We start from the raw sequence: 17,003 nt of genomic DNA on the forward strand, positions 1-17,003 counted from the left end.
CATGAAAGACAAATTTATGTCTCTTTTGGTTTGATTCACAAAGCTATCTTCCTCGATTAGCTGTGACTTACTCATGGAAATTCAGGTGTACACTGCGCATAGACCAAATCAAATGTAAGTCACACCTACTCCGAGAAAAATCTATGGGAAACAGACGCTTGATTCTTAAAGCTACTCCTAAAAACAACAGAGATGATGTCAGTGGAGCTGTGGTCACTAATTGAACCACAGTGAATCGAAATATTCGACCGCACTCAGGGTAACTTCATTGTGCACAAGAACATTGTAAGAAGGAGAGTTCAGCCATGCCTGGATCAAAGTTTTCTCCTCAGGACCTGAGTCAAACAATCAGACTATCACGGGTTATTTCACAGAACTCAATACTTTGTTTCTATCTAGAGAAAGAGGATTCTAAAATGGCCGCCGTACCACCTTCACTGTAGGCCACGTATGAAAATACAGGTTAAGGTGTTGCCCAATCAAGACCTGATTTTCCATAATGTGTAAACAACAGTCATTTCTGACAAGCAAAATATCATGTGCACCCAAATACAGTCAACAACATTTTTAGAACCACTTGGAAAGTGGCAGTGTGATAAGGACTTGGTCCCAAAGTAAGAAAGGCATTTTCTGGGCTCTTTTGAGAGTGGTTCTTGATTTTGGAAGGTTAATATACGTAGGGATCCTTCTGCATCATAAACATTCATCGGTATCAAATTTCTGTGTCACTTTTAGATGCAATAATAGTAAAAAGTGTTGTGTTGTCATACAGGCTTGGAAAAAGTCTAACATGGAAGACCTAGCATGTAACGCCATTGTGCTTGGGAACATCCCTGTCTTCCTCCATGCCCAAATCTGTGCATGAATTGTCGGAGCGACTGGCAAAGTCCAGATCTTTGTCTGAATTGTCGGAGGCATTCGCGACCCCCAGATCTATGTGTATATTGTCGGGGCGATTAGCAAACCACAGATCTATGTGTGAAATGTTGGAGTGAATGGCAAACCCCAGATCTATCTCTGATTTATTGGAGGGATTGGCAAACTTGAAATTGGTGTCTATTGAAAGGTATCAGCGGTGCTTTGTCTGTTTCGCTATGATTTCTCCAACCTGCTCTTACCGTGTCAGAGTATGGGATCAGAAGAATGTCAAGTACCTTACAAAGAGAGGGAGATATTACGTTCAAAAATGATAACTGAATACACATGAAGGTTCAGTCATTTTTTCGGTCAGTGGTAATTAAGCCAGAAAATGGAAAAGGAGCAGATGAAGGGAAAGAAATAGGGAAAATGTGCTAGGAGTTTATGTAAGTGCTTGCACTGAAGGGTAAGAACTGAAACGTGACCCTGCATGGGTGCCAACACTCCTAAGGCACACATGGAAAGTGTGCCCGTCACCAGGCTTGGCTTTTAATGGCAGCCACAAATGGAGTACAAGGGGCTCCTCATACTCTGTTTCCTGGTTCCACTGCACCTGCTACAACATCGATAGCTACGATCCTAGAACTGGGCAAGTGAGATCATAAGTCTAGGTTAGAAAACTGCCATTAAGGAAGGAGGGAGAACTCTCTAAGCCACAGAGAATTAAAATGGGAGGGGCTTATATTTAGAGATGTAAACATGCAGCTAGCGCTGGGTTGGGTAGCGTGCAAACTGATCCTCTTTCGTTGAGGCCCTATCGTAAGGTTACAGTGCACACGGTATAACCCCCGCCTTTCTCCCAAGATTGCGTCTTTGTGTAATTGTGGAAGATGGGAACAAAAGCCTCAGAAAACTTGGCATTGTCTAGGTACCAGGCATTGTCTAGGCACTAGACATTGTGACAGTGGGTAATTCGGGTGCACAGCATACGCTGGATGTTATCAGCGGGCAAACTGGCAAACCCAACAACTTCCCTCTGAAACACAATCACATGAGTTCTACTATTTGAATGCACAATGGATAAGGGAAGACTGTTCCGATGCCTACAATATGACATACCCAGTGTGCCACATCGGATTGTCTCTCGCTTACCTTTGGGGGTTTGTGGTGGGGGCTGCGTTGTGAGGTTCTCTTCGCTGCTGTTTAAGCTGCTCCCAGGAGACGTGCTGGCACCTGCAGGAGACAACAATGAAGCACAAGGGGGCAATGAGTGGAGTCTTCAAGGCAGGGCTTGACCATGGGCTCGGATGCTGGGTACCAACCAACAGTGTGAAGAAGGAGCGTTTGGTCATACAGATCGTCACCAACACCACCACCGCTAATCTAAACTAAGACCAACAGTGGTCTGACAGGCAAGTGCAACATGTGGTATTTGTAGATGGTTTCAGATCACACCGACTGGGTTCATACATCTTTATTTATTTTTTATAATTTCCTATATTTTATTAAAGTATGGAATCACTGCGATATCAAAGAAGAAGTCATATTGAAGGGCAAACTTACAGCACTATTGTGCCACAAGTCTAAAGTCCCGTTGAAGCTCTTCTCAACAACCTGTTGTCAACCACCTATCAGCCTTTATTCTTAAATGGCAAAAAAGATAAAGGTCCTAGACTTGTTATGGGAACCTATGTCACAGCTAAGGGGCCAATGCTATCCATGTAAGGGAGCATCGTTTGTTTCTGGGGATCATCACAAATGTTTGTGCTCTGTGACCTCAAATTCCCGATGGGAATACACGTGTGACACAATAATTCTCCCGGTCGTCTCCATACAAAACTGTATGCACTGGAGTCGGTACTTTAAATGAGGACCCCCGAGGGACATGACGCCAATATAATGTCAGGACATTAAGCACAAATGTTGACATGTTTAAGGACCTGTTACCAGTCATGTTGGTGTCCAGTGGAGGGAGTCACGCAGGCGCTTCATGAACCCCCACCTTTAGCAGCTTCAACCGGGATGGGGTTCTTAATTGGCCTTTTCTGTCTGCACTTCGACAGACAAAAGCTGAAAAATACTGCTATAAAGGAATAGAGCGTCAATAGAAGAGCAAGCAGGAGCAAGAAAGAGGGAAAAATGGGTAACTAGAAGAGGGAAAGATGGAAGCAATATTGAATGGAAGAAATGAGGAAAGGATGCATGGATAAGTGGGTGAATGAATAAGTGGGTAGATGGGTGATTGGGTGAAAGGATGTGTAAATGGATAGGTGAATTGACAAGTGAAAGGATGGGATAGTAAGGGGATGGATGGATGGATGGATGGATGGATAAGTGAGTTATTGGATAGGTGGATGGACAGGTGAAATGATGGCAGAGTAGAGAGATGGATGGGAAGGTGGATGGACCGGTTAAAGGATGGCAGAGTAAAGGCATGATGAGTGATTAAAAAGACTAGTCAACAGGTGTCAGAGGAGATGGGCAACTGGATGGATGGGTAGATGACAAAATGGATTAATGTATGCTGGATGGATTGGTGGATGGCAGAATGGATGAATGGGCGGCAGTGGATGGGTGGTTGGCAGAGTGGATGGATGAGTGAATGGTTGGCAGAGTGGATAGCTGAGAAAGCAGAGTGGATGAATGTATGGCAAAGTGGATGGATGAAAGGCAGAGAAAATAGATGGATGGATAGCAGAGTGGATGGATGAATCGATGGCAGGATGGATTGATGGATTTCAGTGTGGATGGATAGATGGACAAGGGAAATACTTAATGATGGTTGAAAAAAGTAATGGATGACAGAATTTGAAGTGAAATAGTGGATCTCAGCGTTTGGATGGAAGGGTGGAAGGATGAATGAATAGAAAGTTGATTTGGAAGAGACAAGGGAGCTCTTCTAGGGAGGGTTTGGATCACTTGTTTCGCCTGCTTTGTGCCATCAAAAGTTTTAGTTCAAACTGTGAGGTATTTTAATTTTCTGGCTGCTCCGTTGAGTGAGTGAAATGTATGAATCAATCCTGTCTGTATGCCTCATGCAAGATATTGCCGCAGTCAGGCTTGGTGTTCAGCAACAAAGCAGTGCTGTCGGAAATTCCTGAGTTCCTTATTGCTTCGGGCCAGTCAGGTTGAAGAACTCGGATGAAACTACAGCTTTTATAGGTTTTGGCTTATTGTGCAAAGACAAATATAAGAACACTATTATATATTTATTTGCTTTCAGGCATTCAATATCACATGTCGTACTTGCCTTACATCCGAGTGGAGCTGCGTTATTAAGCTTCAGAAGATCCCTTGTCAAAAGTCTATCTTTTCCATACTCAATCGCAGTTTACACGCACAGGGGCGACTCTAGGCTCATGGCGGCCCTGGGCAGGGAGCGTAGTTAGGGGGCCCCGGAAGAGGAGGAACGCAGGCGCAGGGGCCAGTGAAGAGGGGGGGACCGGGGTCAGGGAGTTTGGAAGTGGAACAGAGCCGGAGGCCGCCAAATCCCTGCCAGGGAACGCCACGCAAATATGTATCCAACCTCAGAGGATTATTATATTAAGGATATATATTGGCATGGAGGCCCCTGGGGTTTGGTGGCCCTGTGCAGGTGCACAGCTTGCACATGCCTAAGGCCGCCCCTGACACGCATCCATCCACCACTGAGTTTCCTGAAATAGTTGACACACCTCTTGTACATCACCCATCACATCTTCCGGACAGCCCATGTTTGATTCCGTATAATCTTCATGCATATGAAAAGCTATACCCCAGGCTCTGGAGACTTTTCATAGCAGCCTCACGTCAACATTTAAAAAACCATGATAAACCCTGGGGTATTCTACGTACTGCTGGGACCAGGGTTGGTGCTGATCACAGAACCCCCTCAGAAACCACTGAAGTCTACACCAAATGGGTAAAACCCTCTGTTGGGTGCAGCTGATACTCTGACTACTGGCTCCAGCCACTGCAGGGGCCATCCAGGGCGGAGAACACAACTCAGGTGACCTGTAAGTAAAGTATTACACAGCCAGTGTGGTGTGTTACTTCTGTTAAAGTCTCTCTGGAAGCTTTTTCATTTAGAAAGGCAGAAGATTACAGGCCAGCAAAATGGCTTGCTTGAGGAGCCATGTGAATCTAAGACCTGGAAACCACGAACTTGGAGTGCATACCTTATGTGTCTGTGTGTTCTCTGTGTATGCCTTCACCATGAATGAGTTTGGTGTGTCTGAAATTTGTTCACAACCGTGGGGCAACATAGAGATTTTATTAACCTCAAATGATGCAACCACCACCAAACAATTCCATAATTTCGTTGAAGGGCTGCAAGGAATTTGTCTGTGTAAAAAACACGCAAGAAGTAAAGACTGTGCAGTATCTGAAGCTATGTTGACGCCTGTCTGGTGTTTGTGATCACAATGAAAAAAACACGCGACAAAGGTATCGAACGTGCGCCCAACTTCCTGTTCCTGCCTCTGTGACTGAACCTGAAACTTTTTTTTGTAATGATGGCTGGTAAGTTTCATACCATGCAAATTAGGGAAGTCTACCAAAAAACAAATCTTCAGTCTCACAAAATGGTTCAGTGAGAATAACCTTTGGAGAAATCTGGTATTCCCCGATGGGTGGGTTTTTACCATCCCATTCTTTTTCAGTGCAGTAATGTGTAATGTTACTCCCTTGAGTGGTGCAGTGAACACCAAGAAACTTGAAATATGGTGCATGTGTTTTTAAGATTCCATCTCTTGCTGTTATAATTAACTCACCAGATTTACACTTCACCAATAATTTAGTAATGTTCCTTACAGATGTTTTGGGAATGTCCTTATGGACAAGCACATGATATACCATGGTTGTATTGTATTGTATTGTAGGTCCATATACATGTAGCTCTATATAGTTTGCCTTACAATAGACACTGCATCAGGTTTTACGCTTCATACACAAGCCATGATTGCTTCGTATATTGTTCTCACCGAAAAGCTGAATTTACTGAAGAGCTTTTTGAAACAAGGGGCGGTATATTCGTTGCTCAACAGAATATAAGCCCACCTCCTTCTCTCATCTGGGCTGCATCGGTTATATTTTGCCTCTAACAAGCAAATAACCCCAAACTACCTTCACGATTGGTACAATGTTGACTATCTCTTCATAGAGACCAATGACTGATCAAAGACAGTGTCTGACTAACCTTCTTTCATACATGAGCCAGTGCAAGACCCATTCGTGGGCTCTATGAGATGCTCGTAGTACTTTGGAGAACTGCAACTTCAAGTGCTTTCAATCTGGCACTAGACTTGAACCATGAATTGTCTCAGGCACCCGAAGGACATTAAGTTAACAGGTTATGGAATCAAGAAGAATAACTTCTCACATGTCCACCATGATGGCTGACATGGTGCTTACCATGTATCCCTCTCATGGCTTGTGGAAGAATTAACATTATGGTGATGGCAGATAGAGAGCTTACTTCATCCAACCCCCAAATATGCAGCACTTACCTTCTGGCAGATATAGTTGGGTTCAACAAATTGCGCAACAAGGTCCCCATGTATAGTAACAAACTATTGGCCTCATTTCTAGTTTGTAGACATGGTACTTTGCCAAAAGTGTGGTGGAGTATCCTGTCCACCACCTGGCAGTCTGTGAGCCCTGTTTTGAATCTGACAGACCATCATGTTTTAGCTGGTGGAGCCTCAATGGTTCTGCCGCCACAAACCTTACATCAATGGCCATGAGGACTTGGAGCCTTTGACCGACCGCCCTATTTACGGCAGATGTTCTGATATATCTTTTCTCCTGTTTGCGACCGACAGGAAAAGCATGGAGGTTCCAAACAGAAAAAGAGAAACATAAGCCCCACACACTGGGAGAAAACTTCAGGGGGCCAGACAGTTATTAATATTTTGTTTTGAAAAAGTCTCCCACTTTAGAAGTTTGTTCTTCAAAAACGAAAATAATTTAATGGAGTAGCCGCATGAAGCACGGTGGTCGCTCAGCAAAGTTTCAATGATTTCTGAGGAGCTGCCATGGTGGTGGCTTTGCTGAAGTCAGAGAGAGCTCCATTAGGCAGGCAGAGAACCCTAAATTTAGCAGGGAGGAGGAGGTTATAATCTCTGTTATCCTGGAAGGCTGCGGGCCGGGCACCAGAACTTTATATAAGATCTCAAGTCTCTCATTTTGGCTATTACATATCTACAAACCCACTTGCCCTTTCAAAGCGCGGGCTGTTATAGCGTGTATAAAAATATTGAGTTTTTTTTATGAACCTACAAAAATAGTGTGTCCAGAAAACAGTGACCTCGGAATATTGACAATCACTATACCTTCAAGTTAAGTAAATATCGTTCAGGGGGGAGGAGAGGTACTCCTAACATCAAAGAATGTCTATGTGACGTACATTCGGGCATACACAACTAACCACATTTTGGGAATTGATGCCATCAGCGTCCAGACCCAAAGATATATGGGAACCGTTTGTGTCATGGGCTCGAGAGCAGCAAGGGGAAAGGGGAGAGGAACAGGAGCTAATAGGGACTACGCAGACAGGCGCTATAGATACTGCAGAAAATAGTGACAAATGAGATGAGAGTACTGCATAAGGGGTAGGTTAGAAAAGTGCAGCGTACCTGATGGTGGATGCCAGATGTAACAAGTAGGAGGAACCAGACCTCAAGACATGTTTAGTAAGTTATATTGTGTTCTCAAATTGTAAAAATGTGTAGACGTTGTATCATCTGTCCATAGTATATGGGAATAGGGACATATATATCTATTACCCACTGTTATGGTGCATATGCATGGATGTACAGCAATGGAGGCATTGATTAGCAACTGGCATGTTATTTGTACTGTTCATGTCGTTGATCAAAAATATCAATAAATAAAATTTTAAAAAATAAAAAGTAAATATAGTTCAGTATATCTGTGCCATGCTTAACTCCACATTTACATCCTCTGTCTATAAGTTGTCATGGCACCTATGTGTGGAGTTAAGAATAGTGAATCTACATTTACCTAAACATACTTACCATGACTATACCGTGAAAGTTGACATTTGGGGTACAATCATTTTGTAGGATAATAAAAAAAACTCAATAAAATGGTGCAAAACAGTCTGATTCGCGCTGTGCGTGCAGCAACAATGAAAACCATCCAAGATATTTAGTTACTTTCTGACAAATCATGTTTCTAGATACTTGCCTGCAACTAAGGTGACAATATTCTGGGGAACCATGGAACAGGAGAAGCGAACCCACATTCCAAGTATTCTTCTTCGGTAGATTTTATGAACAGCAGAAGGTAATCGAATAATGAGGGCTGGAAACCATTATCTGTACCTCCCTTACCTTAGGACATTTGGTCCATGTTCAAAGAAGCAATGCCAAGGGCACCACTACTTCCAGCCCTGCCTGCCTTATCTGCTTCACTGTGGGGGCCCTGAAATGTAGGGAAACTCCTACACTGAAGACACATTTATGTAAATGCCCCTACCTGTCCAGTACTGCTAGGTTGTCTTGCTGGGGCGCAGACTAGTTATTTTTGCAGATGGACTCAAGTAGTTGTGTAGGTTTGGTGAGTGGAGATATACTAATGGTAAAGTAAGCACAAAAGACCCAGAGCTGGTTTGAACGTTCTAAACATTCTAAACTCGTACTGTATTGTACTTAAAAAATCAGCGGACGTGGAATGTATTAACCTAACAATCTGCAAAAGAGTGTCAAACCATGTTGAGCCACTGCACTTCAATCACTCTTTCTCTTTTTAACATGGTCAAGTTAGAAAGCAACCGAATTGAGACTCACTGTCCGATTCGTCAATTCCGCTGTCACAGACGCTGGGCACGTTTCGGCGCTTCATCGCCTCCAGGTGCTCCTCGTACTGGCATGGACCGCGGTCAAAGTCCAAGATGGCCTCGTCAAACTCTCGAAGGAGGTCACTCAGGTCCTCGTCATGGAAAACTGCAAAGAGAGAAGATCAAATGGACGTCTCACAACTGGCGTTTGGAATGAGGCAATTACCATCCACGCATACAGCTATGAGAGAGAAGAAACACACAGTCTGACAGCGTTACGAGTGATGCAAGTCAAGGTCATGGCCTTTGCTTAAAATCACCAAGAAACATTCACACCTTCTATGATAGTCTAGGCTTTTGCCCAGCCAATCAGAAGACTTAGAATGCAGGCAATAACTAATATTAGAACATTGGAATGCTGAGAGCTCCAGTAAAGACAATGGAGTGGGTCAGGACTAACAATGGCTTGTGTAGATTTTGTTCAAACATTCCAATACTTGCATTCTATTTTTCCCTATTTATCATAGAACATTCGACGCACAGTGGGTGGAATCTTCTAATATCATTTTATCGCTTCTGCCCCAGACAGTCTGGCTCGTCCCTCACCCTTGTTATAGGTTTTTGCTTCAACGGTTGAGGGCATTTAGCAGCCAGTATGGCGCTCGGCATGGAGCTATGAAGCAATAATAGCACTCAGAGTAGAATGTTCAGATCTGGAGAGTCAATCAGAATTCTTCCATTTCCGGCAATAAAGCCTCTAATAGACTGAGAATGGACACACTCTGTGGTTGCCAGATCCCAATTTCTGTGGTGCCTTGGAAATCCTATACTAAAGCTGTCCTGATGAGCAGAATATGTACAGAGTGGGCTTTGTCACCTGCATTTTTAGAGTTAGATTTTCATTGAGATTGGGTTAATTTTAACACTCAGACAGGGACCCTGGTCACCGACTGTGGTTCACTGATTCTCAGCCCTCAGTGCCCATAGCTGTGGAAATTCTGCCATTAAAAGGAATTTCCATGTGAACAAGCTCACTCCCCGGGTGAATTTGTGACTGTTTCTGGGCCCAGCAGCAAAAGTAGGTGCAGAACCCCAAACTCATACGTTTGTGAGGCTTTTGTAGGCAGTTTCCTAACATAAAAACACACAGCTATTGACTCACATTATCGAGCTGCCAGGTGTCTGCCATCCAAACCCTGCACCACATTTCCCTGTGCTATAAGAAAGCAAAGCAAGAATAAGAACCAACAGAAGACCAGACCTTTGTCTCACCATTAGACTGGGTACAACTCTGTCCAGCTGAAAACTGGACCGACTCCACATTTATCATGCCTGGTGCACAACAAGCACTGAATTTGTTAGCTCACCTGATTTGTGGAACTGATCAATCAGGTTGGGCCAACTAATGCCATTACCTTACTGCTGTATTATTTATTTATGTTTCTTGACTGTTAACTACATTAATGCTGTATTGTTTTACACTCTTTGGTCGACTGTAATGACCCACATGATTCCTCACATGTATCTCGATTAAACTTCTTTGCCTAACATGTAAAGCGCTCTGATACCTTCGGGTCTAGCTAGCGCTATATTAAACTCTAAAATAAATAAATTATATACAACGAGTCGTAGAATATTCCATTGTACAGGTCCCTCCTACCTCCAACTCTCCACCAACACAAAGCCTAAAGGCAGTTGAAATGCCATGACACCTTGTACACTCATGCTCACAAACCAGGGCAGAAATATGGAAATCTCATTTAGTGCAAAATTCTGGCACATTAATATTGCACAGAAATGTATGGGGGCATGACTGTGTCCAAAGAAATGTTGTGAGAATGCTCACCGACATATGTTCAGTGTCAACATGGCAAATAAATATTGGTCACTACTGTGGCAAAATAATGGCGATGATAGTTTGGGGTATTCTTTGCGGGTTAAATTAATGGGGACACATTTTTCGGTTTGCTCGTGCTGGAGCATCCAGTGGCCCCCGCGTTCACCGATAGATCCAAATGATTCTTTCTGATCAAAAGCTAGGCTCTAGATTAGAGGATCCAGGCCCATCATCTGATCACCGCAGGGGCCAGAGGCCTCCTCATGTCCACTTTCTGCTCCCACCTCTACCACTAGTTGGTAGATGATGCACATGTATGTGCATGTCCACACGCACCATGGGAGTGCTGCGAAAGCCCACAGAGGGGAGGTGGTATCTAAATGGATTCTCCTAGCACTTGAGGCCTTAACTGGCACTTCAGTGAAGATTACAGAAAACTATGAGGTGAATGGAGAAAAAACCATAGAAATGAAACATTGAGCTGGTAACAGTTCGGAGAAAAGGCGCGGAGTGGTGCAGATTTGAAAATCTTCCAACTTTGTACGTTAATGTGTTGAGTACAGCCTGGTCCTACCGCGCCCTTATCAGCAACGGTTTTAGTCATTTTTTAAGCCACCCACCCGACGCCTGTACCAAATGCCACCTTTGCATTCATATATCTCCCCCGCCCATGCCTTGACACTGAACCCACAGCCACAGAAGTGCTGAGTAATGCAAACACCAACACGCCCCTTGCAAAGCTGCTTGGCGATGATACTGCCTTATGAGCCTTCCTGATAAATTACCCATGACTGGAGATTTACAGAGGTTCATAGATATAGCTCTGAAACGCTATCAAGTTCCTTAAACTAAATAAAAACTTTGTTTAAAAAATTTACTTAGGGTGGAGTGAAGTCCCTGTATCATACAATGCAAGCATGCTTTCTGAGTGCACCTAATGGTATGAAAAGACGAGGGGTCTCTCTACCACAGACATGGTTTGCAAGGGCATGCATTTTTAATATGGTGATTTAGGTGAAATATTGCATTAATATAAAATAATTATGCTGACTCCCTTGATAGAGTGGTTGGTAACATGCGGGCCTCGCTCACTAGCATACCATGGAGAAATATGTCTCACTCTATGCAGGCACAACCACCGAATTTATGCACAGACTCTAGATAATCCAGAATGCAGCAGCCAGACTGATCCTCAACCTGCCAAAGAGGACACACATCACCCAGCACCTGAAGGATCTCTCCTGGCTCCCCATCCAGAAGAGATGCTACTTCAAGCTTCAGACCCAAGCATACTAAGCCCTCCACGATCAAGGACCAGCATGCATGAACCAACAACCTCATTTCCATCGACCAACCAGGAATCTCTGCTCCACACACCTCGCCCTCGCAGACACCACGTATCCACTGCTGCCGCTCCAGAGGACGCTCCTTCTCCTACCTCGTCTCCAAAGCCTGGAACTCACTCCCCCTTCACCTCTACACCACACCCTTCCTGACCCACTTGAGGAAAGGACTCAATGCCTGGCTCTTCGATTGATACCTGAGGCACAGCGCCTGGATACCATCTGGGGTGATTAGCTGCGCTATACGCGCTGATTGATTGATGTCTGAAAACAATACAAAAGTCTCACAATATGTTGTGATTTCTACTGTCCGTGAGCACTGTCCATCAGAGAAATTCTGGCAGGACATGCCCTGTTTTGTTAAATCTTTGCGGTTGAGTCAATGTTTTTTTTTAAATTAAATTTTTTAGAGTTTTATATAGCGGAAACTAGACCCGAGACATCGGGTATCAGAGTGCTTTACATGAGCACCAGTTTCATTACAGATGGACACATTCATTTTTTTGTTAGGCACGGGGCGATTAAGTGATTTGCCCAGAATCCCAGGATGTTGAGCGTTGTTGCCGAGACTCGAACCCAGTTCCCCAGCTTCGAGGTCGACCACTCTAGCCGTGAGGCTACATCCTCTCCCCAATGGTTGTCACCTTTCCCTTCAGACCTCCAGTGTGGAAACCATCTTTGATTGGCTAACCTGATGGCCTACTTTAATATCCTGGGGCTACTTCGTGCCCAAAGGCATGAACACAGAAGCACACCTGATAAGTCCATAATCACATGACATCAGCAAGAAACTTAAGAGTCCAGTGCCCAGCCATAGCCTCCTTCATTCCTGATGTTGAAGAACCTAGAAGTACCGGCAAGTACCAATCGAACCTCAAGGTCATCTGTGGCTTAGACTGGGAACTTGTGTACATGAGAGTCATCGTGAGTCTGGCCCTGTTTGAACCAACGCTTCGTCCATTCAGAAGCCCAGGATTTGATGCAATAGTGAAATTTGGTGTCTGCATCTTGGAGATACTGTCCAATGCAAAGCTGGACTGATGCCTGATGCTAACTGGGCCCTTAACTGCCAGATACCTCTGACTTCAGTGGCTGTCAGTTCCACTGAAGTCAAAGCTTGATGCCCACGGTGCTGTGAATCTTGGCATTGCCCAGTCTGGCCCCGCTTATTTGCACTAGTGAAGTGCATGGCTGTTTGCTGTGCTTAATTTGTAAAAGAATAAATGCCGGGTACAAAAAATGGCTCAGAAGCCTTTAGTCGGTGCTATAAAAGGTCGAGTGCCAAATACCAAGGCTCCGTAGCCCTGATCCCACTTCATGCCTCTTTCATCCACCACCCCACTCTCCCCGCTTCTTTATCCCACTCTTTCAGGTTCTTGTTCATCCCTTCTTTATTTCTTTGTTAGTTTTTCCATCTCTCTCCTCCTTCTTTTGTGTTTATCTCTCAGTTGCTCTGGATCAAAGTCTGTTGAGGAAAAATAAGTGCCAGGCACCACAAATGAGTACCTGTAGTCCCCACCTGTGAGCACCGGCTCAAATTAAGCACTGGGCCTGTTTGATGATATCTGCCCGCTCCAGTAGACTTATAGCGCATACATGAAGCAAAGTATTGACCTGAAACAGAACACTTTCAGCAGTAAATTTTAGGCTCAGGATGGCCCAGGCTTAGATGATATTTGCCCAAGTGAAAAACATATTACAGCAAGCAAAGCCACGCACTTTCAAAGAATGTAAAGTGTTCTGCTGAGAGAGGTTTCTAAAATGTCCTTCGTTCTCCGTCTGCATTTTCCAAATCTGCTCCTCCGCCTATTCCCATATTTGAGGACATCACAGAGGGGATTACAAGATTCAAACGGGGGGCTGCGTCCGACTGTCTTATCCCCGCTACCTTGACTGTATTTGCACATAAACAAGCATTGGTTGTGTATAAGAGCCACGACGATGTATTCATGAAATGGACATTAGATTGTGATGCTGTCCCTAGTCTTATCACGCACTGAATATGCAATGGCTCCTAAAACTCCTTGAAAATGTCATCTTATCTCACCAAAACGAGGCCTGCATCCAACTGCTAACGTTATCTCCAAGAAAAGTAATTTAACCACCGATTCCCAGTCCTAGATACCTTGACTCAGCTGCCCTTTGATAGAAGAATATTTCTTCTTGAATATTGCCCGGAAGGCCTCGAATACATCTCCCCAAAATACCTCTTCAAGAAGCTAACAGTCTTAGGTGGAGCCATCAATGTCAGGAACAAAAATATGATATGCTTAAAACACCCACATTTCACCAGAAACCCCTCCAGCTGGAGCCCTTAAGGTACCTGGAGCACTGCACCGCTGCTCTTCCTACCTTCAATGCACCTTTAAACAATTATTTGCATTAAGCTTAATCAAATAATTCTTATGTAGGATTTCAATGCCTATCTAGTCGTGCTATTGTAATCTCAATGCATCTTCCAAATTGTATTGTTCCCTTTACATAGATTTAATTTATGTTTGCCATATGTAAGTGCAGTCCTCCGACACCTTGCATTGGGCCTTGGCTGCACTCAAAATCACAATTAAAAAAAAGTAATGCGAAAATAGCTACAAATGTTGCATTCTGAGTGCCACATTCCTTCTGTTTGAAGCCAACCTTTTCCTTCCAAATCCCCACGTGTCCTTTTGACATGCCGTGTGATCTAGGACAAGCTGTATTTGGCTAGCGTTACTCATTTCTCAATAAAAACGCGGGAAAGACTTAAACCAAATATAAATCAAATAAGATGTTCCCCCTTCCTTCCTTCTTCAGGGCATGGCAACTGCACATACCTGTTCACCAGCCACAGAGGCCTTCTAATTAAATAGAACGAAGCCCTGATTCACATACATCTATTTTAACAGATGTGTCATGTGTTCATCACACAATCTCTTGTACCTTAATACTAAATGCTGCAATAGTATTACCAGAGACGAGAATTAACCATCTAGACAGATATCGGATCTCCAGCACTGGGCGTCTGTCATTTTATGTTATGCATTTTTGTATAGCGCCGCATTCCCTTACTTCTAGGCACATTAGGTTTTCATGCACAAACTGATGTTAGTGATTATGGACTTACCCATAGAAGCATCTGTGTGTGGCTGAAGACCAGAGGGGAATGTTCATCCTTTCTCCAGTCAGTGTGGGCGCTGTGCCTTGTAAGGCCCTCTGTGCTTTCTGGGGAACAGTTCTTATGATATGACCCAGATTTTGAGTCATGGCCTGGGTTTTCTCCTAGGGGTGCTGGGGTGGCTCGGGTTTTACAGCCCTCCACCTGCCCCCTCTCACTGATGGCAGCGTTGTCGACCTCCATGTACTCATCTTGAGCTCTTCCTAAAAAGAAGTGGTCCTGCATCAGACTCTTCATAGCGCTGCGTTTGTGACGTGTCAGTTTCTTGGCGGGTGTACTGCTCCTGACATAAGTTCTAATGGACCCAGGTCGCACTGGCTTCTTGTTTTCTGTTTCCCTGTTGTTGGGACAGATCCATTCCCATTTCATCCTGAGTCTCTGGTCTTGAATCACTTTTCTCGTCTCCTTGTGCCTGACGGGTAGGGTCAGTGCCTGAATCCCCCAGTGCCTGTCTAGGACTGTCCTGTCAGGGTCCATGTCTCTAGGGTTCCCTTTCCCCAAGGCAGGCTAGCCTGCTCCTTGCCCCTGGTGAGTTCTTGCCCATGAGGCTCTCTGTCCTGGGGCTGCAAGGTTCCATTATTTCATCAGCTCAGCAGTGCCAAGCTCTACTGTCAGTGAATGAAGGACAGCTCTGCTGTCAGTGACAAGTGAAGGATAGCTCTGCTGTCAGTGACAAGTGAAGGATAGCTCTGCTGTCTGTGACAAGTGAGGGATAGCTCTGCTGTCTGCGACAAGTGAAGGATAGCTCTGCTGTCAGTGACAAGTGAAGGATAGCTCTGCTGTCAGTGAATGAAGGATAGCTCAGCTGTCTGTGACAAGTGAAGGACAGCTCAGCTGTCTGTGACAAGTGAAGGATAGCTCAGCTGTCTGTGACAAATGAAGGTTAGCTCTGCTGTCTGTGATAAGTGAGGGATAGCTCTGCTGTCTGCGACAAGTGAAGGATAGCTCTGCTGTCTGCGACAAGTGAAGGATAGCTCTGCTGTCTGTAACAAGTGAAGGATAGATCTGCTGTCAGTGAATGAAGGATAGCTCTGCTGTCAGTGACAAGTGCAGGATAGATCTGCTGTCAGTGAATGAAGGATAGCTCTGCTGTCAGTGACAAGTGAGGGAAAGCTCTGCTGTCTGCGACAAGTGAAGGATAGCTCTGCTGTCTGTGACAAGTGAGGGATAGCTCTGCTGTCAGTGACAAGTGAAGGATAGATCTGCTGTCAGTGAATGAAGGATAGCTCTGCTGTCAGTGACAAGTGAGGGATAGCTCTGCTGTCTGCGACAAGTGAGGGATAGGTCTGCTGCCTGTGACAAGTGAAGGATAGCTCTGCTGTCAGTGACAAGTGAAGGGTAGCTCTGCTGTCTGGGACAAGTGGAGGGTAGCTCTGCTGCCTGTGACAAGTGAGGGATAGCTCTGCTGTCTGTGACAAGTGAAGGATAGCTCTGCTGTCAGTGACAAGTGGAGGATAGCTCTGCTGCCTGTGACAAGTGAAGGATAGCTCTGCTGTCAGTGACAAGTGGAGGATAGGTCTGCTGCCTGTGACAAGTGAAGGATAGCTCTGCTGTCTGTGACAAGTGGAGGATAGGTCTCCTGCCTGCGACAAGTGAGGGATAGCTCTGCTGTCTGCGACAAGTGAAGGATAGCTCTGCTGTCTGTGACAAGAGAAGGATAGCTCTGCTGTCAGTGACAAGTGGAGGATAGCTCTCCTGTCAGTGACAAGTGAAGGATAGCTCTGCTGTCAGTGACAAGTGAAGGATAGATCTGCTGTCAGTGAATGAAGGATAGCTCTGCTGTCACTGACAAGTGAAGGATAGCTCTGCTGTCAGTGACAAGTGAAGGATAGCTCTGCTGTCTGTGACAAGTGAGGGATAGCTCTGCTGTCTGTGACAAGTGAGGGATAGCTCTGCTGTCTGCGACAAGTGAGGGATAGCTCTGCTGTCAGTGACAAGTGGAGGATAGGTCTGCTGCCTGTGACAAGTGAAGGATAGCTCTGCTGTCTGCGACAAGTGTAGGATAGCTCTGCTGTCTGTGACAAGTGAGGG

At 44.8% G+C, this 17,003-nt stretch overlaps 1 protein-coding gene across 1 annotated transcript in view; it reads right to left on the reverse strand.

Moving 5' to 3' along the window:
* Positions 1 to 17,003, reverse strand: part of LOC144784799 (regulator of cell cycle RGCC-like) — a 43,958-nt gene that overhangs the window by 9,587 nt on the left and 17,368 nt on the right. Inside the window, exons 2-3 of the mRNA XM_078663842.1 lie at positions 8,649 to 8,804; positions 2,011 to 2,091 (exon numbers count right to left, since the gene is read on the reverse strand). Of these exons, the coding sequence (XP_078519968.1) occupies positions 2,011 to 2,091; positions 8,649 to 8,804 (237 nt within the window). The remainder of the gene's footprint in view (positions 1 to 2,010; positions 2,092 to 8,648; positions 8,805 to 17,003) is intronic.

Source organism: Lissotriton helveticus, chromosome 10 (assembly GCF_964261635.1).
Source record: "Lissotriton helveticus chromosome 10, aLisHel1.1, whole genome shotgun sequence".
Classification (NCBI taxonomy): domain Eukaryota; kingdom Metazoa; phylum Chordata; class Amphibia; order Caudata; family Salamandridae; genus Lissotriton; species Lissotriton helveticus.